This window comes from Anopheles moucheti, chromosome 3 (assembly GCF_943734755.1).
Source record: "Anopheles moucheti chromosome 3, idAnoMoucSN_F20_07, whole genome shotgun sequence".
NCBI classification, from domain to species: Eukaryota; Metazoa; Arthropoda; class Insecta; order Diptera; family Culicidae; genus Anopheles; species Anopheles moucheti.
This window is the reverse complement of record NC_069141.1, coordinates 1,417,630-1,445,517: the sequence shown is the minus strand read 5'-3', so window position 1 is coordinate 1,445,517 and position 27,888 is coordinate 1,417,630. Positions and strand designations below refer to the sequence as shown.

At 41.9% G+C, this 27,888-nt stretch overlaps 2 protein-coding genes across 4 annotated transcripts in view; both read right to left on the bottom strand.

Annotated features, from left to right (window-relative positions):
* The window catches only part of LOC128300778 (tRNA-dihydrouridine(16/17) synthase [NAD(P)(+)]-like), a 104,278-nt gene that overhangs the window by 56,036 nt on the left and 20,354 nt on the right, over positions 1-27,888 (bottom strand). For all 3 annotated transcript variants that reach the window (XM_053036969.1, XM_053036968.1, XM_053036970.1), the window contains one exon: positions 2,213-2,293. The gene's annotated coding sequence lies outside the window, so the exon portion shown is untranslated. The remainder of the gene's footprint in view (positions 1-2,212; positions 2,294-27,888) is intronic.
* LOC128300779 (uncharacterized) lies at positions 13,249-13,983 on the bottom strand. The gene is made up of 2 exons (XM_053036971.1): positions 13,676-13,983; positions 13,249-13,582 (listed from the first exon to the last, which is right to left on the bottom strand). Exons 1-2 carry the CDS (start codon positions 13,981-13,983, stop codon positions 13,249-13,251), a joined length of 642 nt encoding a protein of 213 aa, XP_052892931.1.

Below are 27,888 nucleotides of genomic sequence, written 5' to 3'. Positions count from 1 at the left end.
ACTGACTGGAAACATTTTAATCTGCCACTGCTCATGATGGTTCGTGATAGAGATAAAAGCCTTCAATAGCTTGATGAAGGGGACATACGAGGGTGCAATTTAATCCCCAGTAGAGAGCAATCGGGTTCCGATGGACTCCGGAGGAAATTTAAATATTTCCCCAAAGCGGAAATGGAAGAGCCACGATGTGCTGAGGCGAATGATAAATCGAAATGACTCTTATGACTTGATGTCCTGTGTCAGTGGGCAGCAAAACTCATCTGTCAAGCTTTATTGTCATCGCTTGTGAGCAAGGCGCGTAAAGTTGTGAGCGTAGACAAGTGAGTGAACATGAAGTGAGAACGAATGTATCTCAGTATATAGGACTAGGTTATTTTTTCCAGAAGTTACACCACCGACTTACTGCGAAGGTATAAATATATATATAAATATTAATAAATAATCGCGTTATGATTATTTTTATCATAATTGGTGAATGCATCGTGTTTCAATGCAAAAAAAACGACCACGGTACAACGGTTGCGGACGAGCTTTTTCTCTGAAGGGATTTTCACAATATTTTTAATTAAAAAGATCAACCCGAAGGGGCAATTAATTTCATTCGTGGCACATTTTTAAATGATTCCATTCAATTTGTCCCTCGTGAGCGGTGGGTAGCGTAAACATGAACCGAACAAAATGGCCATGAACGCTTTTACGTATCAACTTTAGTGCTACTTTGATGACATCGGAAATGATGATGTGTAGTAAATATTTTAATCGATTTATTACAAAGCTGGAAAATTGGATCTCTTCAATGTTGAACCAACATAACACTCATTTTTCCAATATCAATTTTCTGTGTGTCCACCGTTATGGCAAAATGCAATCATAAATGTGGTTGTTTTTGTTTGCTTTACGCCGGCTTTATCGTGGTCGATAAATATAACGATCGGATGGTGTTTTCCGACTGATGCAGAGTTTTCCCATATCCGGGAAAATGCGATTTTCAACCTCAACAATTACAACCGGCTTCAAAATTGAATCAACAGATACCGTACATTAAACAGGATTGGAAATAGTGTGGTACAGGTTCTGCGAAAAATGAATGTGGGATCCATTGGCGGAATGGCGCAATAGTGTGGGAAGCAATCCAATGTTGTTAACTGCTTTCATGACGCTTCCTTTTTTATGACGTTCTTTGGCTGTCCAATAATCATAAATAAATCCATAATAACTTTGATACGCAGCTTAACCTTCAGCCCCAGTTATCGGTACGATAGGATGTGATTTTAGGAGCTTGTTTATCTTTACCAAAATTGGGCGGAATAGTAGAAGTTTTTTTTTTATATAACATAAGTTCGATAAAAAATGTGTATACATAAAACTAATTGAATTACCTCATGAATTCAATGAGTTGGAAGCAATTAAGGAATGGACCAATAACGAAAGTCCATTGATTGATCAAACACGAAAAAAAAACATGGCATGTTGCCACCCATTTTTATTTCTTTTGGATGGAAAATTGAGAAAGAAAAACAAAAGCAAACCCATCACAACAGACCGAGGTAGGTCGGAGTGAAAATTATTTGATTTTCTTCGTCTCGCTTTCATCAATTACATTACGTGTCTGCGGGATACGCGGTACAATACGGTCCAGTGAATTTTTATTGGTGACATAGCGCAGTTTGCTATTCAGCACCGTGACACCAAACAGAACAACGTGAAATTACGAGACAGGGTCGGCAAAAAAGTGATTGTTAATTCTGTTATTATCATCCGGCAGCTGGTTTTCACGCTGTTGCGTTTTCGTATTTTTTTTCCTTTTTTTGCCAATCTCTCTCGCTCTCTCATTTTGGCGTAACGACCTACTAGGTCATGCCTGCCATTTCTGGCTATCACGTACCCACGTAGCTGGATAGTCAGTCCTTGCTACGGATGATTGGTCCGGATGGGATTTGGACCGGTCCTGTCGTGTGAAGACCGGTGCCGCTACTAGCATGGCAAAGGGCCGCCCCTTGGTGCGCACCCAACCATGGCGAGGTAATTGCAAACGGATGGGTAAACTATTTTCAGTAGAGAGAAACAGAGACAGCGAAAAGAAAAGCATATGCTAGCAATAAAACGTGTCTCGTTTCCTTTTTTCGTAAACTACTGGGCGTCTCCATCGGTGGGAGTCAATTTTTGAAAAAAAAAAAGATGAATAAATAGTCACATGAGGCCAAACACTTACCGGTGGGAAAAAACTGGTATATTAATCACACACTGCGCAGAATATGGTCCATGTGCCTGACCACGGTGGTAAGTGTGAGTTCTGTAAAGAAAATCGTAATAAAAGAAAAATCAATAAACATGATCAATACGGCCGCAACAGGACGAACATTCGAACATGACAGGACGACTATATGATGACATACTGATGACGCGATTAAACGTACACCCATGGACCGACAGGCTGATATTCGTTTCCACCTAGTACCCCTCTGAACACACACACACACACACACACACTAAACCACTTCTGGGACTGATGTAAATATTTAATCAACCGATAAAGGCATCCCTGTCAGTCATGGTCATCACACAGTATGTGGTTGGAAAAATCTGTGACAATCCATACCCGTCACACAGAAAGATAGAATACGAGGAGGACATTCTTCAACACTTACCCCACCTTATCCCACCATCTTATCGTATTGAATAAAAAAAAGCACACGAAAATACAAAACCAGGTGTGCCCTTTTCACACCATTTTTGTTCAACACTTGACCGGGAAGCAGTCGCATCGAAATGAGAAAGAAAATAAGAAAAAAAAACTACCACCCACCCGCACACAAAAAAACCTTCGGTATGAAGTTGTCTTGCTCTGCCGCTTTGTGGTTCACTAAATGCTGATCATGATGATGTTCTTTCCAATCCGCCCTGTAAGTGTGTGTCTAAATATAGCCATCAAATGGATGGTTATTGGATACCGGTTGAGCCGTGTAACCAACGTTTCACCTCCCACCAAGACCTCGCGAGATCTTTCCTTGTAGCTGCAACCACAAAAGGAAGTGCCCTTACCCGGAATGATAGAAAAAGGACACGGAGGTCGCTTTCTCTCTCTCTCTCTCTCTCTCTCTCGCCTTGCAATCCCCACCGGGATACCTCGAGGCGAAAAGATGTGCATTTTATTTCAGTTTGTTTGTGTTGTTTTGGTTTGTAGCTTCCGTTTTGGTTCTTTTGTGGGCGGTTAGGCGTTCCGTTTACGACGATATCTGGGATTTTCCACCTCACCCAAGTGTTGCTGACACGAGAATGATTCCAGCAGCGATGTTGATTCTGTTCATTTGCGTATACTCACCGAAAAAATAAGAAAAATACGTTGCGTTTCGCTGTTTGGAACGTTATACCTGTTTGGATTTGGGGACTTTTTTGTTTCTGTACCATTTAACCAACCGTTTAAGTCATTTTGTTTGGCCCCCGTACGGTGCTATCTTGTCGAATCTAGCTCCAAACGGTATCATCATTAACATGGGCGGTTTGGAAGATGCAAACACGCGTACAGTAATAATAATCCCTTTCATACACATTAAATCGGCTTTAGTCGTTTTGGGTTGACCTGCATCGGTTGACGTTTGGAAGTTGGCCAAAAACACCCACGACAATAATAGGTGCATTCCCAAAAGCCAAAAGGACGAACGCAAACTCGCGAAAATGGACGTCATAGACGTTAAATCACATCCTGCTGTTTCGCTATCCGCTTTATTCCCATCAACAGGGGAAATGGAAATTGTTTGAGGTTGCGCTTATACTTCAATCCAATTTTCGTGCATTATCGCGTAAACAGCTTTTATGTGCCAACATTTGCCACACACACAGTACCATTTAACCGCACCTGTAGTGGTGAGCGTTCTCCAAACCCCCATTTAAATTGAGTTCCGAAGAGTGGTTTCGCTTAATGAGGTTTTCCTATCGAACGGCCAAATAGTTACGGGCAGGCTAGGCAGGCGTATGCGGTTATGATTTTATTTTTTTATTATAAAATAATAGTTTATTTTTTTATTATAATATAATTATTATATTATAATGAATAGTAATGAGTGGTGGCACCTGCGGTCGATAATACGATAGATGAACAAGAAACAGTGGAACAAACGGTTGATATACATTTTATAATTATGCATTTAAAGCGTAATTAAAGAACTACATCAACTTTGCGGCAATGAATTTACATGTTCTCAATGAATTTGCGTGGATTTACGTATTTGGGTAGTTTATGATTCTTCAGAAAAACATATTGTTACAATGGGATCTTAACCCTAGCAAAACAACACACTGATCTCGACACCTCACTTTGAAAAGATGTCTTTAGGTGAGCAAAATAGTTGAAAGGCGAAGAAAACGATCATTATATTACTCAAATTCAAGACCAAAGAGACAAAGATACTTTCAATATACGGAACGGCAAACTGCATACATTCATACGAAGATGTTATTCACTTTAAGGTACTTAGTATAAGAGATCTTCATCTGGCATTCCTAAGCTATTTGACTATTCCACTCCAGCGACACGTTATATTCCACTTAACGTGTTTATATTTTATTTCTTCTGTGAGCTCATGGAAATACGCAAACGATGGGAATGCACACCTCGGTATCACCGTGCACGGCTGGCTTTACGATGCAACTTATACGATCCAGCCCATCATCTTCATGCTGGCGTTCTGACGGCGAAACAGATCTTCTGCAACAGATTGCAATCAACACAAGCGTATTGCTGCTGGTGCTGCCGCTACCAGCACCGCCGCCATCGTACTGCCGCTTATGGAAAATTGATTTTTCACGTTGCCAACAGGCAACATTCGGCACGACATGCAAGATCCGGAGACGCTCCGGCAGGGACAGAGCTCAGCAAAAGCAACAGAGGAGAGACAGCTTACCACAATAATCAAATCCCATGCAAACCCACTTCCGTTGCATTTGCTGTTGCTGCTGCTTTTTGGGGCACAAGGGTACCGCAAGGGTGCTGGTTTTTGTTTTGTTCTTCGTACCGTTGTGGATGAGGTCGTGTCTCCCACGGACGGTATGTGAAAAATCGATTCTTCAACCCCAAATCCAATCCTTTGCTGGCGTTCCTCTACCCCCCCTGCCCATAGCCCATAGCGGCTTACGTTTCGAATTTCAACCTCCTGCATGACCCATCAACGCACCCATTTCCCGTCCGAAGGCTAACATCAAGTCGGGAATGATTATATTATGATGTTTTCCTTTGCTACTGCCAAAAAGTCAGTCAGCATCCACGGCATCCGGAACACGTCCCGGTGGAAGCGCGAATGGGTGTAGACAGGCGGAGAGACAAGCCTTGATAAAATTATGTTTGGTATAAAATGAAATTTATGACTTTATTTATGGCCTTCTCTTCCCTTGGCTAGCCTTAGGTGGGCTTGACTGAAGGGGAGTGTAAGAAAATGCGACGGTCAGAGGGGGATGGGAATACTTGCGATTTGCATTTTTTTTCTCTCTTTCGCTCGGTTCAGCCCACACGCTTAGTGCGTTTCCTTATTGCGGGCTGGGAAGATGAGCAATTTAAGCAAGAACATACTACGCCTTTTCCTTGGTTGTGTCCTTACGAATAAATATTTCCTCATTTGGGACTGTGTGTGTTCAACAATTTCATCAAAACCTCGTCCCAACGGTTGCTCCTCCACATGCAGCATTAAAACAATTTTAATTGTTTTCATTTTCTTCCGTGTGCGATTGGGGAGAATCCCATAGCGCTTTGTATTTTACCCCAACTCAACTAAAATTTGTTTTTGCAGCACATAAAGTGTCGGATATTTGCAGGGATTACGAGAATGCTGAAGCATGAAGACATTAAATTGCATCATCAACGTACCGGTCGGGACCGGTGGTTTGAATCGATGTAAGAAGTGCAGAAGTTCCTGCCGTTTGCTAATCCTGACGCTCTGGAAGCTTATCCGAATTTTGACTTTATTGGTTTGCGTAGGAAATGGACCAAAATGAGAAAAGCCACTTTCCATCCGGTGCGGAAAGAACCTCTTGCCCGTAAAGGGCTCAGATACAACGGCAGGATGAAAACGGTGCAAATTGCTATCAAAAGCATCCGCTTAAAGGCAGAAGTTGTTGGGCAGCAACACCCCATCACACACACACACACACACACGTTTTAACGCCGATCGTCTTGTAACGTGTTCTATCGGAATTGAGAAACCTCTTGGGTTTTCTCTTCAGCCACACTAAACACAATACTCGGTGTTTTACAGCAGATTTACCATAAATTAGTTTACAGCGCTAAGAATCCCTTCGTTACACACAGAAAGAAGGTGCCACCACATGAAGGTGATCGAAACGCTTTCGAAAAGAAGTGAGTGTCTGCTCGGTGCTGGAAAATCACACTGCACCTGGCATAAGCTTGCCGGGTTTGATGTGGTTGAAACCTTTCCTTCTTGTGTCTAGAGACATAAGTTTCTTGCTGGAGAGTACGCACAGGGAGAAAGTTTGATGATAATACTACACCGCTGCCTCGGGTTTCTCGTGTAGCTTGTCGGTACTAACAAGGCCGAGATCGAGATAGTTCATATACCAACACCGTACAACGGCACTGCGACACTGCTAATGCTGTAGCTAATGATAATAGTGTTAGCGAAAAGTTTTTCGCAAAGCTTCGGTAAATGCAAATTTGAGGGATTTTTTAGGGACTGGGACAGAAGATTTGAGTTTTTCATGTGAGCTGTTGGTTTGGTTTAACGAGTTCGACACATTTTTGTAACGAAAACAAAACTCATCATTAAAAGTATGTAAATGTAATATTGATTGCGTTTCAGGAGTTTCTGAGCGATGAATTATACTGTAAATTGTTAGCGCAATACTTGAGTTAGTAGTATTCTAAAATATTTTAAGAAATAAGTAAATCATTCCACTTATGCTCCATTGCGGTCAATTGAGTTTTGATGATTGCTTGAGGCGTTAGAGAATTTGTTATCGATAATTTTGTATGAGGCTTGCGAACCAAGGTAACTTCGTCGGTAACTTTCACGGTAAAGTGAGAGAGATATATTTCATATCTTCAGACGCGTACAATCAAAACGCAAACCTGTAATGGCATATCCTTCTTATAGTTTATCCGATATTTTATGTTACTAAGAACCAACATAATACTAGTACGTATTCACGAATTATTCGTGGATTCACTGCTAAAAAGAATACACATACGCTTAATATACTTTCTAATCCATATATGTAGCTGTTTGAAAAATGGGGAGGGTCAGTGGTGTATTGGTAGCTGTGCCGGTCTTCCACGACTGGGATGGTCCAAAATCCCACCCGGACCAATCCTTCGTACGCAGGACTTGACTATCCGGCTATTGGTAAAAATAAAGTAACAGAAAGCCAGAAATGGCAGCCCCTCTAGACCTCCTTCAAATTCTAAATTCTTTTTTCTGTTTCTTACTGCTGGTTTATTTTCGTTTTACTCACCTTATTGCACCACCCGCAGAAAAAAACCGTGATGAGAAAAACAAAACAAATGAAAAATGTTATTATGCTTTGATTTTCTAATAACGTTGCATAAAAAGAGATGAATTTTCGCCTTTTGGCCTAAGCTTTTTTGCTGCTACTGAAATATTTTCCTTGTTTCCGCTTCGATCCAATTTGTGAGAAAGAAAAACAATTTGGTATTCTTTTTCGCCAGGGTTGATGATAAGTAGGAGATTTTCTTCATTTCTTTTTTGTGGAAATCGCATTTCTATTTCGCATCTACCTTTTCACGTTTACCCCATTGAATGATACGGAATCGAATCCTGCTCAATTCCAGTATGGGGAATCTGTATAGCTCCATTGAGTAGCAAATAGGGGGATGCACGGCGTAGACAAGAATAAGAAAAAAATTGCCCATTTAATTTTTATTGCAGCCCTTTTTTCGTCTAACGGCAATCGCGAACGAAGGCTCATAAGCTGAAGGGTGCTTGAACGCTGTCACGCTCTTGTCACTTTGCTTGGGCGTAAACTGTTTTGGGGCAAAAACGAACTCTAGCTATCTGTTGGTGTTGATAACGAGTGCGAACGGGCGCGCAGGGATCAGGACCGGAAGCCTTCTAACCGACGGTTCTTGTTGGATCCCGCTGAAGGAGCTACTTGATGCTGATGATTAAGAGGCCGCTCGAGATCTCCTCCCGGGTACAAGTATTATCGTGTTTGGTGGAGTGTGGGGTTGTGATAAAGGGTGCTTTCTTGTTTTTTTGGGTGGCAGAAAAATTACAAGCTGTTGTGAAGTACCTTTTTTATGGGGTTTTGATTTGGAGAACTTTGGGAAAGATTAGCACGATAGGGTGAAAAACTTTCGTATTCATCCCCTATGGCAAGGGAAGATAATTTGTATGCACCTATTAGGTCTTCGCAAAATTCAGGATTTTTGTTAGATTACTTATAATTACTTACTTAAGTACTTTATGATTTCCTTTTCCTTTCGTCCTAGGAAGCAAGTTTTTTTCTACTATCGGTTGGAACTAAACCATAAGCATTGATCGCATGCAAACAGGAAGAATTTGCTCACACAGACCACTCGCTTAAGTTGCTTCCGACGAACAAACACGGATCATCTTCCAGGAAAATATTTCAGCTCCCAGCTTAACCGAACAAACAATCGATGGAAAAGTTGATGCGTCCGTACGGTGAACATTACCAAGATGCGACTCATCTCATTTACTGCCGACTACCGTCACGACGTGCACATAAGAAAGTTCCGTTTCCCATTTGCTTTCCTGTGGGTTTTCTTCACTATTTCTCATTGCGTTGGCATCGTCCGGTACTATCATTTGCAATCAGAGCAAATCCTTCTCCACTGGCTAGGAAGCCTTCATCGATTCGGCCCAACGCCAACACGGATTAGGGTCAAGGAAAATGGTGAAAAACGATAACTTCATCTCAAATTTGTTGTGGAAAACTTTCCGACACAACCACGCACGGCAGTAAGACGTGGTTCCACTCTGCAGAGAACACAGACACACACACATGCGGACAAAAACCAGAAAGCCATAAAATGAGCACAGGGATCAACTTTTCCTATGGTTTAGCTCTGTTGCAGCAAAATGATGCGTTCGTGCAAGAAATGCAACTGTCTTCCCGTACACTGCAAGCACAGATCTTGCCACGGGATATTCTTCGTCTGGATCATCAGGACGAGTAGGAAAAAAGTGAGACTTTTTTTAATATGTATATATATATATGTGTGTTTGTGTGTACAGGAGCAAAAAAAACTTGTTTGTGCTGCCAACTTTGCATTGGCAGCATGACCTGGTTGTTTGCGCCAGCAGAAGAAGCTTTAACAACGCTTTACGCTTCATAATCGTCTATTTACTTTCTCGATGGAGAATACTTAGTAAGAAAAATTCCATTTGTTTCTACTGTTTTGCGAAAATTGATGGACTACTAACATGTTTTACATAATTATTTAGAATGTCTTATAGATATCATACTTTTTTTGTTTAGAACATTTAAAATTCACCATCGCCTTAAAGTATACATTTTACATTACAAAACGTTGCATTGAGTTGAATAATTTTCAGACGATTTTCATTTGATGTTTTATATAAAATTGATTATTTAATTTCTATATAAATGACCCGCATTGTGCCACAATTTTGTTCGTTAAATTGAATTATTAAATGCCAGACAACAAAAAACAATTTAAATTGGTTTTCTGCTTTAATGTTATCAAAACTAATTAACCTCATTGCAGCTTCCATCCCACGTAGAAAATTAAAACCACTTTAGCGAGGATATTGTTCATTACACAAATTGCTTAATACACTCCATCTTCCCACAGCAATCCAACCCAACACTTCGTAACAAGTGTCGTGTCGTTCCGGCCCAACCGGGAGAACTTTCGTGGTGTGCATTAAAATCAAAGTTCCAATTTGTTCTAAAACAAGCTAGAGCGAAAGGAGACGACAAAAAAATGGAGATACCTCCGGTCAGACTGCATGTACCACACGGGACCATAATCCTACAAAACCAAACAGGGCGAAGGACTCCTGCTCAGAGTAAGTAATCACCATTAACATCATGACGATGGTGATGGCCCTCGACGTCATTAAAATCTCTATCTCTGTCGTGAGAGTGGTGGGCGCACTCTCGAACTCCCGATGGACCCGCTTTTTGACTCAACCGTGCAACCGTTTCTTCCAGGAGCGAAGATATTTCGCGGATCATTTCCACTGACACTGGAAACGGCTATTGAAGCAAATAAAAAAAAAAACCTTCCCACCACTATAAACGAACGTGAAAAGGAACTTCTCCGATGGAGCACATTTCAGTCTCGCCGTTCCGGATAGTTTAACACTGCATTTGGCTCGACATGTCAAAAGAGCGACCTGACGCTGGTCACCCTGGGGCAACCGAAACAGAAACAACTGCAGAGGAAGAAGAAAATGCGAAAATGGCTCTAGCGTTAGCAACCAATCAATTCCGCTTGTCGCTTAAAGGCAAACCGGGTCCAACCGCCTCTCGGGACACGGGATGAGTCTTCACTTCTTGTCATCTACCCCTTTTGGGGGAATGCTTGAATACGCTCGGCACGTCCATCCACACACAGCTCCGGAAGACTGATATGGTTTCGTTTCTAGTGGTGTGTTGGCAAATGAATTCAGTGTATCACTTACATCCGGTTCTAGAACGATTCTAACACTCTCACGAGGACAAGTACCGGCGACACCTCCTGGGAGTTGCGTAGGTCTTCTGCAGGAATGAATGTGCCCCTACTGATGTGTTTGGTTGGACGTTTAAAAACGACCACAGGCGTGATTGGGACTGACCAAGCGCGAACATCCAAGCGTCCCTTTTGATAACGGTCGGAATAGTGTCCCTCGAGTTTAGCGACGAAATGTCCTGTACCTAGGGAAACCATTATCTTAAACCTGTCAAGTTGGTGCGTCACATTCTTCCATCACTAACGCGTGGATAGGCTTTCAGAACATTCGGTGTCAGGTTGAATCAGTATTGAGCTGTACGGTTAAATTCAACACCGAAGCACCACACGCTACTGTACACAAAACGTTCGAGCTGAAACTTTTTCACAAGGTTTCGATCGCCCTAAAACGGTCTTATTAGGGGGCGCAGAGAAAATGCGAAAATTGGAACACCAAGAACAAAAGAAAGTCACAGACCATTAGCTAATTTATACCACATGATAAGTTTAGCAGCAGGATTACTTCCCTTCCAGATTGGGCTTGATTCTTGACAACATGGTAGACCACGCTCGCTACCAGTCGTTGTTAGTGGGTAGATCTAAAATACACCCCCAAAATCCGATATTGTGCCCAAAAATATTAGCCCCATCAGTTAGCTACGTCTTAGTAGCGATAAACGAATCTGTTGCACAAAATGGCTGCAAATGAGCACCAGAAACATACTAATACTCCCAGTTTCACAGCTTATGGTTGGTGCCGTAACATCTTTGTCGGGTGTTATTTGAACTTGTCACCAAATTACAAAGCTTCTCGTTATCGTTATTATGAGGATTATCCTTTGGTTGCTCTATATAACTTCGAAAGAGACACTTATCTACAGCCGATACTTTTCTACAGAGTTATTGACAGAAGAGAAAGATTGGTGGAAATTTATTGAATGATTAAAAATGAAACAATTTTACCTCCACTGGACCATTCTGCAATCAAACACCGTGTTCAAAAATCCAACGTATACACAGCATATGTTGCCAACCATTTGTGTTCCACAAATATCATTATTCAGTGGTTAAATGTGAGGTTATAATTTTCACTTTTCCAATCGCATAAAGGGCAAACACTGGCCACAACAAATTAGCGGTCACTTGGTCCTTTTTTCTACGCGTCGTGATTGAAAAGTAGTATCACCAATCAAGCATTCTCTCTGTGTGGTGCTTTTCTACGTATTTGCCCATGTTTGTTCGGGTATGTCGCATGTACCGAGGAGCAAAAAAACACAAAGTTCATTAAAACTTGGTCAACACTGCCCATATTGGACATAACAGAAAGCAAATGCTATGGTTGAAGCAGAAAATTAAACTACTGCCCCAATTTTATGGCGAATGCCTTTGGTGGGTTCTTGTGCTCAAGCATGAGACCGACAACACAGGATAGAATGTGTGATATCGATCAGCGCACAGTAGCATTGGTTCCCGATGCACCTCCGACGGTTGACAGCCGTGAAGGGGCTGGACGCGATGGACGGCGAAAGTAGAATCAAAGCAGCCGGCACGGAACACACTGGACGTCGTAAAGAATCGGACCAACGAAAAAGCGTAAATGTCGGTGGCCCAGAACTAATCTAGCTCGATCCAGGGCAGCGGAATGGATTTTTTCTGCTGCTGCCTTTCTGCCAGGTTTCATGCTCCTTTCGTAGGATGTGCATCGACCGCTTCGTCCGGCAAAGGCCAACGGTCATTGGGTACACTTTGCCAGCTGGCTATAGCACGCGTACAAGTGTTACACGCGATGGAAACAGTTATTAGCTCTCAACACAAAAAAGGGGAAATCCTTACTCGATGCAATGTTGCACTTTGACCTCATTTCCAAAGGGTCCGATTGTTGTTTTTTGTTTGATCGGTTGAAAGTGGCACGCGTTGTTTTATAAAGTACCTAACTTTAGTGACTGCGAGGAATTGATAAATCATTTTCATATTACGTCTTCTTTTACCATTGTTTTTCTTGTACTTTTTTTCGTACCATTGCTTTTCTTGTACTGAACTGAAATGAATTAATCTGGGTTTTTTTACACAACAATGCAAAGAGTTTAAAAATTGTTTGCTTCAACGTATCTAAAATATTAATATTCATAAATGAGAAAAGGATTTCCTGAATATAAAGACAACATCGAGAGCATTATACTGCATAAAATAATCAGCTGAATCCTAAAAGGATTATTTTAAACCTTTTAGAAAATTATCGCATAAATGGAAATGGAAGAACCCTAATGTAGAAACATTGTATCGATATGGCTAAAAAACAATGCTTATATATGATGAAAGGATTACGGCGTAATTCCAACTAGATCTCACAACGCATACACCTTTATCGCAGTCCTTTTGGATGTGTAAAAACTTTTAAAAAAATTATACGTACACGGGGCAGTATTCAATTTATAAGTATGTAAATTGTATTAATAATTATAAATGATAAATTTAAAACCTATCATGTCTACGTATCTCTACCTTTATCCCTAGGGTCGTATGTACAAACGGAACTTAAGGAACTATCACGATAAAAGCCGATTCTGCCGACACGTACCACGTTAATCAATCCACGAATCGCCGAAAAAACTGTTACCGATCGCCGTCTGATAAACGGCCATTTGTAGATGATCGTTCAAATCGTCGTCGATGTAGTAATCGTTCAGTAAAAGCGAAATCTCCTCCTCCAAAGGTTGGTCCTTTGGCTTGATATCTGGCACTGGTATATCCCAAGCAATATCCTCCGCCAGTAAGCACTCGTCGTATTCGTCCAGAAAGGTGCTCTGGTAAACATGGCTTATGTCACTGCAGTTAAAGTTGAAGTTATTCTCCTCTTCGTCCTCCTCGAACGGCGCGATCGTTTCGTAAGTTGGTGGTTCCGGCTGGATGTGTTTACTACACGAGAAGGGAGGAGATAAAAAGTAGGAGCTATTAACATAAAGTTCCGGAAGTGAATCTGTACGGCATAGCGAACTGCCACAAACTTACCAGAAACCGGCCGTCGGGAAGGGTTGCTGAAGGTTGTTCTCGTACAGGTGGTTCTGTGTCTGGTGTAGTGTGCGCGAGAAGTAGGAAGCCTTCCAATACTCGTCGGCTAGCTGACCACAGGGAAGGCTGTGCCGGGGTGAGCATTCGTGGCAGTTGGGCAACACACTCAAACGCGGAAACATCTTCAGCAGCAAACGATACCACAGATACATCAGGATTCGTTGCACCAGCAGCATGAGGCTAATCTCTTCGAAGCACCAGCACATGTTGTCACGTTGGTTAGCACTTTGTTCGGCGAAGCTGCACATGGTGGTTAATTGATTGAAGTTTGCACTGGACTTTTAACACACTGGATTTGTTGAAGAACAGCAAATGCTATCACTTGCGCTTAAACACCGACAGAGATGAAGATCGCGTAAAGTATTGCGGCTTGTAAGCGGTGACTGTTGTCTGTTGAGCTATACGATAGCGAATGATGCTCTACACACCGTCGAGCGTAAGTTAAATACCCAAAAAAGTCTGTTGACCTGTCCTATCCAGAGCCTGTCCAATCCGTTAGTTCTAGTTGACCTGCAAGACAGATGGTCTACCTACACCATGTAAGCACGTGAGCAGCATCCCTGCACAAGGAAAGGTAGGGATGATGGCAGAAAAGAAACAGAGGGCGTTACCGTTCCAATACGATCGCAAACATTGCAAAAGGTACAATCCGGAGCAAAACGTGTCCGATCGTGCATACGCATTCTACAGAACACCGGTAGGAATCTTCACGTTTGTGATGTAGGTAGCCGGTAATCTCCGATACAGGAACAGGTACACCTTCGCACCCGCTTGTTAGGTCAACGTGTTATGCTAATGTTGTTTTACACTCAGCCTACCTGCCGCGTGTGAAATGGAACATAAAGTGAAAACCTCCTCCGTTGGCACCTCGCGCGGTAGCAAATAACGGCTATGTCGTTCGCACCGTACAACCATCGAAGAATGTTTTCTACCTATTTTCTGATGATCTTTCGATAGATCCAGTAATTTTAACCAAACGATGCGGGTGGATATAGTACAGGGACAATCAGGTGCGTTTCAATGCTCCTACCCGTGTGTGGTGAAAACATATGCATTCCATTTCACTGTACCGTTCCCAGTGTTACTCTCGCATATCGTATCGTGTTCTGTCCTGCTTTCAATATTGTCAACTATAGGCAGTACATGTGCTTCAGAGAACAAAAGAAATCCCTTCATATAAAGGCACATCTTAGGGCAGTAACGACCACAGAATTGTTTCATAAATAAAATTTGCACCCTTGACAACCGGCCGAAGGATGCTTGATGATCTTCCAAGACCCTTTCGGGTTTGGGAAAGAGTAATAAAAAAAGTTGAATGAAGTGTACTCTCCGTTAATTGTAAGGCAGGTCCCCGATGAACAGGTCGTTAATAAAGTTTCGTTCGACCAAAAAGAGTATTTGCTTTTAGTAGCATAAGGTAAATTGTAATTGTTGCTAAAGCATCAATATTTGATCTTTTTACAGATTCCAACTATAAACAAAAGGTCCTTAAAATATAGCGCTACCGTAGTAGTTCCTTCTTTCTAGAGAAATTATGCAAAAAAAAAAAGTAATTTAAAATAGTAATAGCAATCGGTACACTGCAATCAAGATCAACATACACAATCCCTTCTTGTCTTTACTACCCTGAAAACGAAACGCCCCAGGCTAGGGAGATGCTCGCAGTGAATGCAAACAAATTTAACATTATTCATATTCACACCCGAACCCTTTCCGTTATATTCAAGCGCATATTGAAAACTTTTCCACAAGTTTTTCTCCTCATTCTCGTCCTTGTCAACTTCTCTCCCACCGTTCACTGTACAGTAAAACGATAGATTCAGTTGCGGCACCCATCGGGAGGTCGCCGTAGAAGCAAGATGGCAAAAACCTGACAGGATTAATCTTCTGAGACGGTTCGCAACATACCGACCTGCGTTTCCGTCTATTCCAACGGAGGTTTGGCGCCGGTAGTAATCAGACACGATTGCGAGAGTTTGCGGATTAGGCTTGCCGTCTGCTAGGCTCGCTTGGAGCACATTTCGGGTTTGCCCGGTTTGGGTTAGGCGGTTAGGTTTAAGCAATTGACGAAAGCGACATACGTGTATCATCTCATTAGAGACAAAACGGTTATTACCGTTGAGTAAGAGGTATGCCTCCTCCTCAAAAAAAGAGCAAGCTGATTAGTAATTGCAACGGAAGCAGAACGTATAGCAGCAGTGTGGGATCCGGCATAAAAGTGCCTTATTATCACGTGCTTTTGTGCGGCTTCGGGTCTGGTTAACAGAGAGACACGTTGAAAAGTGGTAGTGTAAGTGTAAGTAAAAAAAACCCTCTGCCATGGAAAGTGTAATCAAGAACATTTTCGCTTAACAGGTGCTGTCGACACCTTTGCCCCTGATGGTTGGTGGTTCGCCGGTGCATAAATGGTGGCAATTTATTTGCGGAAGCAGTAGGATACGTCAAGCCAAGTTCATGCTTAAAATCCTAATCTCGGAGGAAATAGACGAGAGGCTATGGAGATCTTGCTAGGAGGAAGAAGGTTTTATTTAATTTTTAATAATTTATTCCTCCACGTATCTATTGCTTATATTATCTGGTATCTTTAAAAGAGTTTTAGACAAGTAAAAGTGATAAGTGATAAAAGTGTTCATTTAACTCAACATATTTTATCAATCTTTAAAACTCAAAATGTATTCCTGTTGACGATTTTTTATTACACAAATACTAGACGTTTTGTTGAAGGTCTGGATCCTGACGACATGAATGAAATAAACTTCAAAGCACCAGCAGAGCAAGCAATTTCCATTATTATATATTGATCTTTTGCTATAAAATTATGCATGTTACATTCATCAAATCATTGCGAAATATGCTATCACATAAGTACTTTCCAACACTACAATCCATTTAACTTGACTTTGCAGAGTAATTCGCCCACTGATTGAGTGACGTTGAAGGTTGCGATTTGAACTCAGACTCGACGTGTTTTAATAATTTGTAGTCAGTGACCTAATCATACTTCTCAAGCAGTTCGCAGTTCTCAAAAAGTCCTCAGAATGAATTTGATGTCCTCAGGAGATGAGGAAATGAAAGACTCATTTTTTATGAGAGACAAAAAATTGGTATCGTATGTTCAGTTCCTCACAATGAACGAACCAGTTCGTTCAAGTTTCAGTTTCATTTCAAGTTCGTTCGTTCAAGTTCGTTCAACAGAGCGAATGTCAGTATCGTATCGCGGCAATAGTCTTGATACATTCAGAAGGTATTGAATCTCATCTTCGACCGAAACCTAACATTAAGTATAAACTGAAAATCCTGCTAAGCGATATAAATAACACATAGTTAGCCATCATAAGACATGCCAGCCTTTGTTGGCCATTAATCGTAAAGAAGTAGAATCCTCCAGTTCAAAAATAATACTTTACAAACCGTGATTTACCACGGTAAGTAATCGGTAAGTATCATTTAAATCGGTTTGCATAATCCTACAATTTGCTTTTATTGCAGCAACAACAAACAGATGCGAAAGCATTGATAACACACACAAAAAAGTGATTATATTTATCGAAAGGTGGCTGACCTTTCACCATTGTCAAATCGGCCTCCGGTTACGAAAGGACCATTAATCTCAACCGATTACGATTATGATGTTTCGCATGCTGCCCTGTTCCGTTTCCCAAGGTTGGTACAGAAGGCTTCGTGCTTTGCACCCCACACCTTGCCCTTTCCCCCAACGCAAATCCACACCTCCTTGTGGTTGAGGAACGTTTTGAAGATTATCCGTTTGCGATAGGAACCATTGAGTACCATCGAAATTCTCTTCCTTTTTTGTTCGTTCAAGGGTTTGGCTTTTCTTTTATACCGCAAATAAAGTACCATTTTCTTTGCTTCTTACTTTTGAATTCACTCAACGTAGCGTCGATACACCGGGGGTCCCAAAAATTCAGCGAGCACGATTAAACGAGATTAGGAAAACGTGATTTTTCACATGAATTTTTTGGAGAGGCAAATAAAATGGTGCTCCCGAGTGAGGAGGATTTTGGCGGGACGTGTAAGCCCTCGGAAGCCCGGGGAAGGAGCTCCTGGGGGTGCTTGTGTATGTGCGGAATGCCAAGTTTCACTACTTTACCTGGCGATCGAGACATTATTAGGGCCGTTGGCAAAATGTGAGGCGGCGGCAACCGATTTGCTATGCGAGTCGAGAAACGAGTCGAAGCAATTTGGGGTTTTCCCAAGGGGTGATCTCTTTCTTATCTACTTTATTACATTAGCGCACGATGTTGTAGAATATGCGGCATGTTATTACTGATGGGTAGTGAAAATAACAGAAGACAATAGCATAAAAAATCGTAAGAAGTACATCGTTACGAGTAAATTTCCATTGCTGCGGCTCAAGAATAGTACGCATAAAGCGACCATATCCTGGGTTAAGTGGTTTGGAAAATTGAACATTTTAAACTTCTGCTCAAAACGATCATATGGAAGCATCCAAATTAAACTGTAATAAAATATTAAATTATTTAAAACAAACCCAACGTACACACATTTTCGTATCTTCGGTCTGACTTTAAACCCTGTACTTACATGCCTGTCTGTAAACCCAACCCGTCCTATCGTCACGGGTAATAGAAAGGAAACGAAACTAAAAGCTACAATCCATTACTGAATGGGCCAACCCATTTGACCGTCGGCGTAAAACAGGGCCTTCGTTTATAATTTTTTTTGCGCCGTTTTGTAGCAAACCAAGGGCAACCTGCCTTCTCTCTCGGGATGTAAACTTTCATCGGGTTTGCTTTATTTTTCGAATGTCGTTATGCATAAAAACGAGTAACGTAATTTTACAACGTGACACAGGGCACACTTACCGGAACAAAGAGCACAAAAAGGGACAGCGACCCGAAGGTCTACTATTTTTGGCAATCGTTGCCATTACAGAACCGACTTTTTCACACCATAAAGATTGAGGCAGATTTTTTTCCAGGAGGTATCAAATTTTCGAACCATTAACTTGCTTGTAAGGGGGAGAAGGTTTTGTATTAGTATTCAAATTTTTTCCGCGATGTAAAAAAATACATTACAGTTAGCGATGTGAAAGTTAGAACAAAAACCTTCCAACCGTCCCTTGTTCGTGTACTTTACGATCAGCACAGCGAACGTGTTTATGGAGAGTACAAATTGCTTCCTTTTACTTTGCTTTGCTTTGCTACTTAATAGAATAGGACAAAGAAGTGTATGGATGATACTACCACACCACACGAGGGATGTTTTTTTCATAATTCTCCTTCAAGTGAAAAGACTTTAGAAAGTCAATCATGAGTCTTCAATCCTTAGGATGCCTCCAGATGGTTAGTGTGATAATTTCATTAGTGAGCAGTGTTTGTGAAAACGACAAAAGAAGGCCAAATTTTCAAAATACATTCGTATCAGGTGCGGTTGTTCGAGCTATAAAAGTCTCTCAATCTTGAAGAAAATAAAAATAAAAAGTTGTAGAGATAACTTGCTGTAGTGAATTAGTTTTTAAACAAATCCAAGAGCGTCACGCATCCAAATTCACGCAAGGCGTCGGAAACGTTATCTGTCTCATCAATACGGAATCCGACCACCGTTCCCAAAGAGCCAATGATCGTGTTTTGATCTTCGCCTCGATTCCACAAGCAAATCGGTTGAATGAAGTCAGTATAGCTATTGTAGGTAGCGAGCATAGCCAGAGCGATATCGTGACGGATACTGTTTACGCTGTATTCCGGATGTACGATCAGCTTGAACACTTCGTGTTCTTGTACTTGTTTGTCTGTTATGCTTAGTCGATGTTATCCAATGTGCACTATGAAACGTTTTCGTGCAATAAACCCATTCGGCGTCAGTGAGCCGCTAGAGTCGAAGAGTCTTTGGTCTTCATACCTATTAAAACTGTATTCTGGCCCAGAATTGTTCGACCGTACTCGTAAGCAAACAATCGACCATCGTTATGAAATATTGCCACATGCCAAGGCTAATAGCCGTCTTTCGCTTCGTTACTGTTCACAATCAGGAAATTTACCACCTTTCGTAACTTTGCATTAAACTTAAATCTATCGCTACCGACAGACACAACAGTATAAACGTGATTGTACAGCACTTTACACGACCCATCCTGTACCTCTAATATCGTACAATAATCGCTGAAATAAATTATCTTTCACCCCAAAAATTTTCGATAGTACCCAAACAAACTATCAATTGAAACACTAGAAACACACAATTCGAGATCAGAAGTGGCCTTCAACCTGTTAATTACTTGAGAAACTGCGATGAAAACCGGTTGCTTCTGATAATCATTTTCGAAACCAGATTAACCATTGGAGAGGATCGTTCTTTTTGTGCGAGCCCTGGCAGCCCAATAACATTTTCAATGAATTCATTTTTCAAATCCACGCTGGCATCGCATTTGCAAGTTTCTCTTGAGTCCCTTCAAAATGTATGGATCGCATTCTGGATGGCATGATGACAAGGTTAAATAACTCTATACGTAAGAATTAAATGCTTTTTTACAACAAGAGGTCAATTTTGCAGAAAGTGCAATACTCATGATGTAGCTTTTAGTCCCCAGTTTGCCAAACATTCGATTCGTAAAACTTAAATCGAAAGAAGAACGGTTCGCGGTACAAAACATTCAACACGCTTTTAGATCGAACACGTGGATCCGACCGTTCCTAAATTCCCATTCCACCACCAGACGAGAGAAGAGCCCGAGACACACTCGGTCACGACCGGATTTCTGGCCGCCGGTCGCTTCCGGCAGAGAATTTATTTCCCGGGTGAGGTCGGATTCCGGGACACTTCGGACAAATCCACCGGGCGAAAAGGAAGTACACGAGTTTGATTGCTCCACGACAGACGAAAGGAGTGCGCTGTAGGAGGTGGTTTGCCTATTTTCGACCTGTTTTCACACACGTCGCCCATATCCGGGTTACCGTCCGAAGAGCGGGAAAAATACCGCCCACTAGGAGTCTAATGCAACAAGGGAGGAAAAACAGGAAAACTGCCCGCAAGAAATCAAATCCGGTGCCGGGTCCGGTGCGATGTGAAGAAAGCTTCTGGAAGGACAAACGACTCGCGTGGCAAAAGCAAATATGTACACACACACACACACACACATGTGCGAATGACACAAGGCCACAGGGAGAAAAATAAAGAAGCGGAAACTAGGACAGCTAAATTGTCCTCCGCGCGACTGAACACAAACTGTATGCATTCATTTGCATCTGATTCGTTCTGGGATTCTTTGGCGTTCGTTTTTTTTCTTCGCCTTCTGTAGCTCTCTAGAAGAATAAGCGTACAAATCGCGGCAGGAAATGGATTTTGGGTAGAGTATACGGCGCACAACGAGAACTAAGGCCACCCAGTTGGGTGGCTGGATACACCATCCTACCATGGCGACAGGAAGTCAGCATCATGAAAGTGGCGCTCGAAACAACCGGTGCTCGAACGGCCTTTGAGCGCGCTCCTAGTCCGGTGCTTGCGGGAATAGAAATAAGGGATGGAACGGTTAACGGATGGTGAAAACTTGCACAAAAACTACCATACCCTGGATGAGATTTCGTTGGAATGTTTTTTTTTGGTTCTTACTTCTACCAGGTATTTAACAGGAATTGCTCTTTAAAAGTTTCTCCCGCTATAGTTTTCGGATGAACTGCAAATCGATTTTAATGCAGTGAAATAGCTATTATGTAGACAATCAAGGGAAGTTTTTGATTATATCATAACATGAATCATAAGATGGATTAAAAAATCAAAAAATCGACGGTTAAGCAGAGAAAAATAAAGATACAATTTTATTGCATCAAATGTTGTTGTCCTTTTGAACGAACTCTTTCTTCTGTAGGCAAAATTGCTATCACGGCCAATATTAACATTAAATTATTCTGTTTACTTTCACTCAAACACACACACAACCACGGCAACGACATCAACGGCATTGTCCTTGGGAGGACCGTCGAAAAGTTCTTATCATCTCTCTCTCCAACCCTCTGCTCTCTTGCTTCCATCAAGGGCCCATTTTTCACTTTAATATCTGCCATCCGTATGTCATCCATCCACTTACTGTCGTGTTTAGCCGTTTTATATTTTTGTCTTGCCTACACCTACCTACAGGCCCTCTCCCCTATCTTTTTCAGCCTTTTCAGCGTCATTCCCAAAAGATACTCTCGGAACACCATGCGACAGTATAACAACGCCAGGTTAACCAACCGACAACATAACACCAGCGTGATGCTTTGTGTGTTTTCTTGCGGCACGCACGCCAAACCTACGGCATGCCCGGGCTCTGCTTGTCATAAAGCAACATTTTCTCTAACGCATCGCAAGAGCTGAAACATGGCGCGCAAGATGAAGCGAAGAGGCAGCTCAAGTGTTTGAGGCGTAACACCGTAAGAAACCGGCCTGGGAGGATAGGTAAATTCGATTTCACTCGAAAAACTTTTCCCTACCACACGCGAAAAAAGGTAAACACACAAGCAGGTGGGCAGGGGAAGAAATGAAAGCACGGGGTACGTTGAGTCCTCTTGAAAAGTTAGCCCCATTTCCAGCATCCTTTTTACGCAGAAATATCAGTTTAAATTGTGGTTTGCTCTAGCTACTTCACGGTGGAAATAATTCTTCGTTAATGTTTCCCCTTTCATTGTTTGTAGACCGTGCGATTATGATATTGGATGCAAATTGGTTTGATGTGTGTTGGTAGAGATGCCTTGCGTTAGTAAAACTTATTTGCAAACTTACATATTAAAAAGTTACAAAATGTTTTGCATTCTCATGTCACCTCTTGGTAGTTCCAGTAATCTGTAGATAATATACATTAGTATATTACATACTATGAGAGCTTCATCAGTTCATTTACGGTAACTACGGTTTGTTCGTACGACCGGCTCTACCAAAGAACGACAAAATCGATCATTGTTTGTCACTTCGTGATGGTTGGGTACAATCAAGGAAACATCTTTAATATTCTGGCACTTTTGCAGAACGGATATCCATAGAACGGAAGCCTGATTGCGACCGTCATACGAAGCTCATACGTAAGAAGCAAACAAAGAGAGATGGACATAGAACAGAAGTCTATATATGTTCCAAATCCTTTTAAGTCGTCCACACGGGCAGGGGAACCATCGTTGGCCCTAAATTGAGATAGGTGGTGTAATGGAAGCGGTGCCGGCCTTAACACAACAGGACCAGTCCAAAATCCTATCCAGACCATTCTCCCGTAGCGAGAACTGATTATCCAGCTATCCAGTAAATAATTTTAAAGAAAGCCAAAAATAGCAGGCCTAGAAGTCTTCCGATTATTGCGTATGCTCAGGAAAATGATGTTGATGCGTCTGGCAGAAAGGCCGAGATAATCGGTTGGCTGCTTGGCGGCACTCGATCGTGAGCGGTTTAGTGAGTAAATAATACTTTGTAAACTGTCAATTCAACTGAAATATTCGCTGGATATACTTAGAAATGCAAGAGAAACTTTCGCACAGTTTCAAGCACAAACGACCCGGTAATCGTTTTGTTGTTCCTTATTTCAATCGAAAAAAGAAACGATTACAGGGTGCATCCATTAATTATAACAACATCAACCTTCGCCTGTCACTGTAATCGGATTAAAATACAGCACACCGGTATCGTTTATGTAAAGAGTATTACCCCAAGCGGAACAAGCACAGCCATCAGGCATTTGTTACACATTTCACCACATTTTTACTTCATTTTAAACTGCTTCAGGCTTCCTACACAGATGGGGTCCGATGGAAGGAACGCGACAATGCTGGAAAATATACGGCGGAGGTCCCTCCAGGTCTGTGGAGAGCTTGTTGTTGAAAAGGATTGGCAACATGCGCCAATAAACTTCACACACAACATGCAACGAGAAAAGCTCCACCTTCATCATCATCATCAACATTACCGGCGAGAGTGTATCATTTGCTTCATTAAAACGGTACACCGTTCCACGCATTTATCATCGCAAAGCGCGACAGGGCTTTTAAAATAACTTCTCCCCACGAGTGAACCTTCATTTAGTTGCATTCGAGTATGGGGGCACTCCCCCGTTTGTGGCGTTGTGGGGGCAGATGGAAGGCAAGCACACGACGGACGTGTGAGTGAGTTGCGGTTTGACATTTAAGTCGATAAACAATGTTGTGCTCGGTGCGGTATCGACCGCATCAAATGACAACGCCACGATGGTACGAAGGCAAAATGTGGTGGAAAGGGCCCGGAAAAGTCATTCGACGTTATGGTATCGCGTTTGCGTTTCAATTGTGTTACCCTGTTCCGCATCACCAGCTCATTTTCATGTCGTCGTGCCGTCAACCGTGGGTGACGGGGACCGATATCATCGATGCCACGCACGTATCGCGCTAGGGCCCATGACTTTTCCGACGGAGCTTACCGCCACGGTTTTCCATGCTGCATCTGTCACTGTTTCGTAAATCGATCGGGAAGCAATGCACGGCAAAGAACGGCCTTTTCGTGGACATGCGTGGAGGACTACTCCCTTCGGTCGGTGGCTAGTAGTTTTCGGCTGATCTTGAGAAGACTTTGGCGGTCTTACCTCGGCGAGGTAATAGGTGTCCCGGTACCATATTTATGTTCATTAGCCTAATGAACGGTGAACCGTGAATGCTTAATGTACCCACTGTATCTTCACGATGAATGGGGCCCGTGATTCGTTCGTTGAACCGTGTTCGAAGCAACGCGCAGAAAGGACTGACACGCTGCACAGGAGGGAGTTGATTTAGATTTACACCTTTGCCGGAAGGAATCGCCATCTGGTTCCGTTTACAACATAAACGGATAACTATTCGCCGACGGGAAAAGCCGATAGGTGAAACGTTCGCTGCGAACCCAGTGGAAAGGGTAATGAAAACTAATTATTAGGCACGAACTACGAAACACCTGGTTCCACCAAACGGCACACATATAAATCGAAAATAGACCATCACCGAGGCATCGTTAAGACTGTGCATTCTGTTATCTATGTCATACCAATCGGGGAGAGATTTAATTCTCCCTGGGTGACAAGATCTTTCCGTGCAGATTCCATTAAACAGTATCCTAGGTTTCGGTCTATGATAACTGTTAAAGCGAGTGTGTGTGTGTCTATTATTGCTACATCGTAAAATTACAGCTTTTTGCTCTAATTTCTTGCCCGTCTGCTTCACGTATGGACATACAAGGAAGAAGTTTCCTGTGCACCAACTAATGACAGTTTGTTCATCTTCGCTTAGTAAGATGAAGATCAACAAGCTTCAAGATAAGTAATTAACAGGCGCGTGATGCGGGTGCATCGAACATATTGCTTTCTAAGAAGAAACATGGAGCAAAGTGTAAAAGTTTAAAAATATACATCTTGGCAAAGACTGTACTGCAAATACCTTACCCTGATCTTGTATGAAATAACCATGTGATAAAACTGTCAAACAGAATGCAATAAAAAAGGTGCTACGTAAAACCCTAGCCTGTGTGTGGGATCTCTAAAAGTTTTGATGAAAAAAAACAATTAAACCTCTTGAAAATCCTTGTAGCTTACAGATAGCTTCTTTAAAAATATATACCTAATACCTCGCACCAAGCATAATAGATATCTAAAACTTGTTTCATTTTTATGTGAAAAGCGTATTGTAATTTTTATTACTACAGTTGAACGTCGATTATGCGGGACCATGCGGCGGATCGACCGACCGGAAATCGGTTAATTGATTTCCACGGCTTAATAGGGCCTTCAGCTTTGTACGTATAACAATTGAAGATGAAGATCACAGGTCAACGTTAAAAGAATGCATATGTTGTTGATGTTAGAAGTTATTGTGTAATGACAGCATGGAACATATTCCAGCGAGCATAACTAGATAAACTCTTTGAAGAAAATTCCCAAGTTCCTCTAGGGTCAACTGGCTAAACGGTTACAAATTATAAACTTTTTTAGCAGCATTTCATTTTTAACTTATGGTAAATCTGCCGGATAATAAGATAAAGGACATTTTGAAGACATAACATTATCGATATATTCAAGATTAATATTCTCCAATCTGATATTATTAAAACTACATGCTATAACTAGGGATTCAGTGTTAGTAGTTGATAACATGTCCTACTGTAACTGACACAAATAAAGGGATTTTCTGCCCTCATTGTTGGTGATATTGAACCTAATAAACAGTAGGATACGTCGAGCGTATAGCAGACCTGCGATGGCAATTTCATTATCCTCTCCTCCTATCGGACCTTGAGAGTTATGTGCCTTATATAACCGCATCTTACCTAAGAGTAACATCGGAAGAGAAGTCTTTCTGAAGACGAAAAGAAATTCGGGAGAAACGTTAACAGTACTCTAAGGAGCATAAACAGCACGGTTTGTTGCCAGTATTATATGACAAGTCAGCACATTCAAGGACAACCAATAGACAAAACTTGACCACAAGTAGGACTTGACCGCAAACCAATTATAGCACTAGATGGAGGAGTAATTAAAGTGTCAAGGCATTTGAAAGCAATACATTTCCGATGGAAATGCTTTGACGATGCTATATTAACCGTATACGGATAAAATAATCAACTGAGATTGCAGAACATAATGAGAAAAGCTATACAAGATGCGGAAAAGAGGAACAAGATGAATTTGCAAATTGGATTAAATAGCTTCAGGAGATTTTCTCTGTGGTTTTCAAATAAGGTTTGGCTAAACGTATACAAATTCTCAACGCTATACCTTGTGATGGCGTCAAATTTGGTTGAACAAGACACAATGGACCAAATTATGCCCTCAAATCCTTATTCTCACATCACAAGCCCAACTCTTCTAATGAAGAGCCGAAAATGAATTAATGCATACCTTTTGCATTTTTAGAGCAGCACCGAAAATAATGCGCACAAGGATACGCCAACCGAGAAAAGTGTGTACCTACTGCCGAACTCAATTTTTCTCCGCCACAGAGAGGAGCACGGGTTCAATCAGCGGTCCACAGATTGAACACATGTGCACCAAAACATCGGTTGTACACCCGGTGGTGTATGTATGCAGAAGAAACACCATCACCGACAGGACTTTATTCAATTTCTCAACCGACCGCTGCTGTCGAACCGGTGAAGATGACACATCCAATCCAATGCGACACGAAGCGCCCCATCACACCCTGAAGGTGATATGGTACTACCCGTGGTGGATGCCGCTGACGTGGAGAGTCGTGCCTGGTCGCCCTTTCCTATCTGTTCGTACGTAATATTCTGCTACGCTGTCGTTGGCCATGAATTATTTAGCAGCTTTTTACCATCAAACCAGAGGAAACTTTACTCGACAAAAAAGACAGGCAGAACAAAAATTCTCATCCTTCGGAAAATATAACAGCCTGGGTGTTGTTGCCGTGGTTGGAGGTGCCGTGCGTGAATTCATTTTTCCGTACCTATTTATCAAGTGAACACACTCAACAGCAACGAGCAAAAAAAAACTGATCGAAAAGAATATGATGCGAATAAATTTTGCTCACATCAGTACATCCACCATGATTGTCGTAACACGCGAAGGACGTTATTGTGCCGACGGTGTGCGTTTGCTATACATTTTCGCCAGAAAGATGCTAATGGAAATGGGGCAAAGAAGTATTCTGGCAAAAATATGCTTTCAACCAGATGATGAGCATTAACGGACGACTTTCATTCGCCAAACAGGGAGAGCCAACAAAGGATTGAACTAAGTGTACGAATACCCCAATTCGAAGCCTGTACACCTATTAGGGAAACTCCTAGCGTACCTGTTAGCGTACATAGTCCTATGGAAAATGAAAGGTACGTTGGCAATCGTAAATGGGATGACCGCTAGGTGTGGATGCACGGCTAGCCTTCATAGTCTGTCACTTATTTTAAATTATGTAAAGTAATCCTTTAACTTTACAGAAACATGCGATTACAAGCAATTGCACAAATCGAAATTCGAATGCAATCAAAAAGCTAACTTATCCCCTTAAGCCCCGGCACACTAACAGGCCAAAACCCCCGTTTGATTCGGTTCGAAGTAAGTACAACCGCAACATTCAAACAACATCCCACTTCCCTCGCATTGTGCCTAACGTCTTTAAAACCATCCACCCACCGACTGAGGACCATAAATCGGATAACGAACGAAATTACGCGCAACCGTCTGCTGTGTGTGAAAC

What these genes read in the sequence shown, in the direction of transcription:
- LOC128300779 (XM_053036971.1), bottom strand. Translation starts at nt 13,983, where the DNA reads ATGTGCAGCTTCGCCGAACAAAGTGCTAACCAACGTGACAACATGTGC. An exon ending in TTCCCGACGGCCGGTTTCTG is followed by an intron (nt 13,583 to 13,675) that starts GTAAGTTTGTGG and finishes CTTCTCGTGTAG; the next exon opens with TAAACACATCCAGCCGGAAC.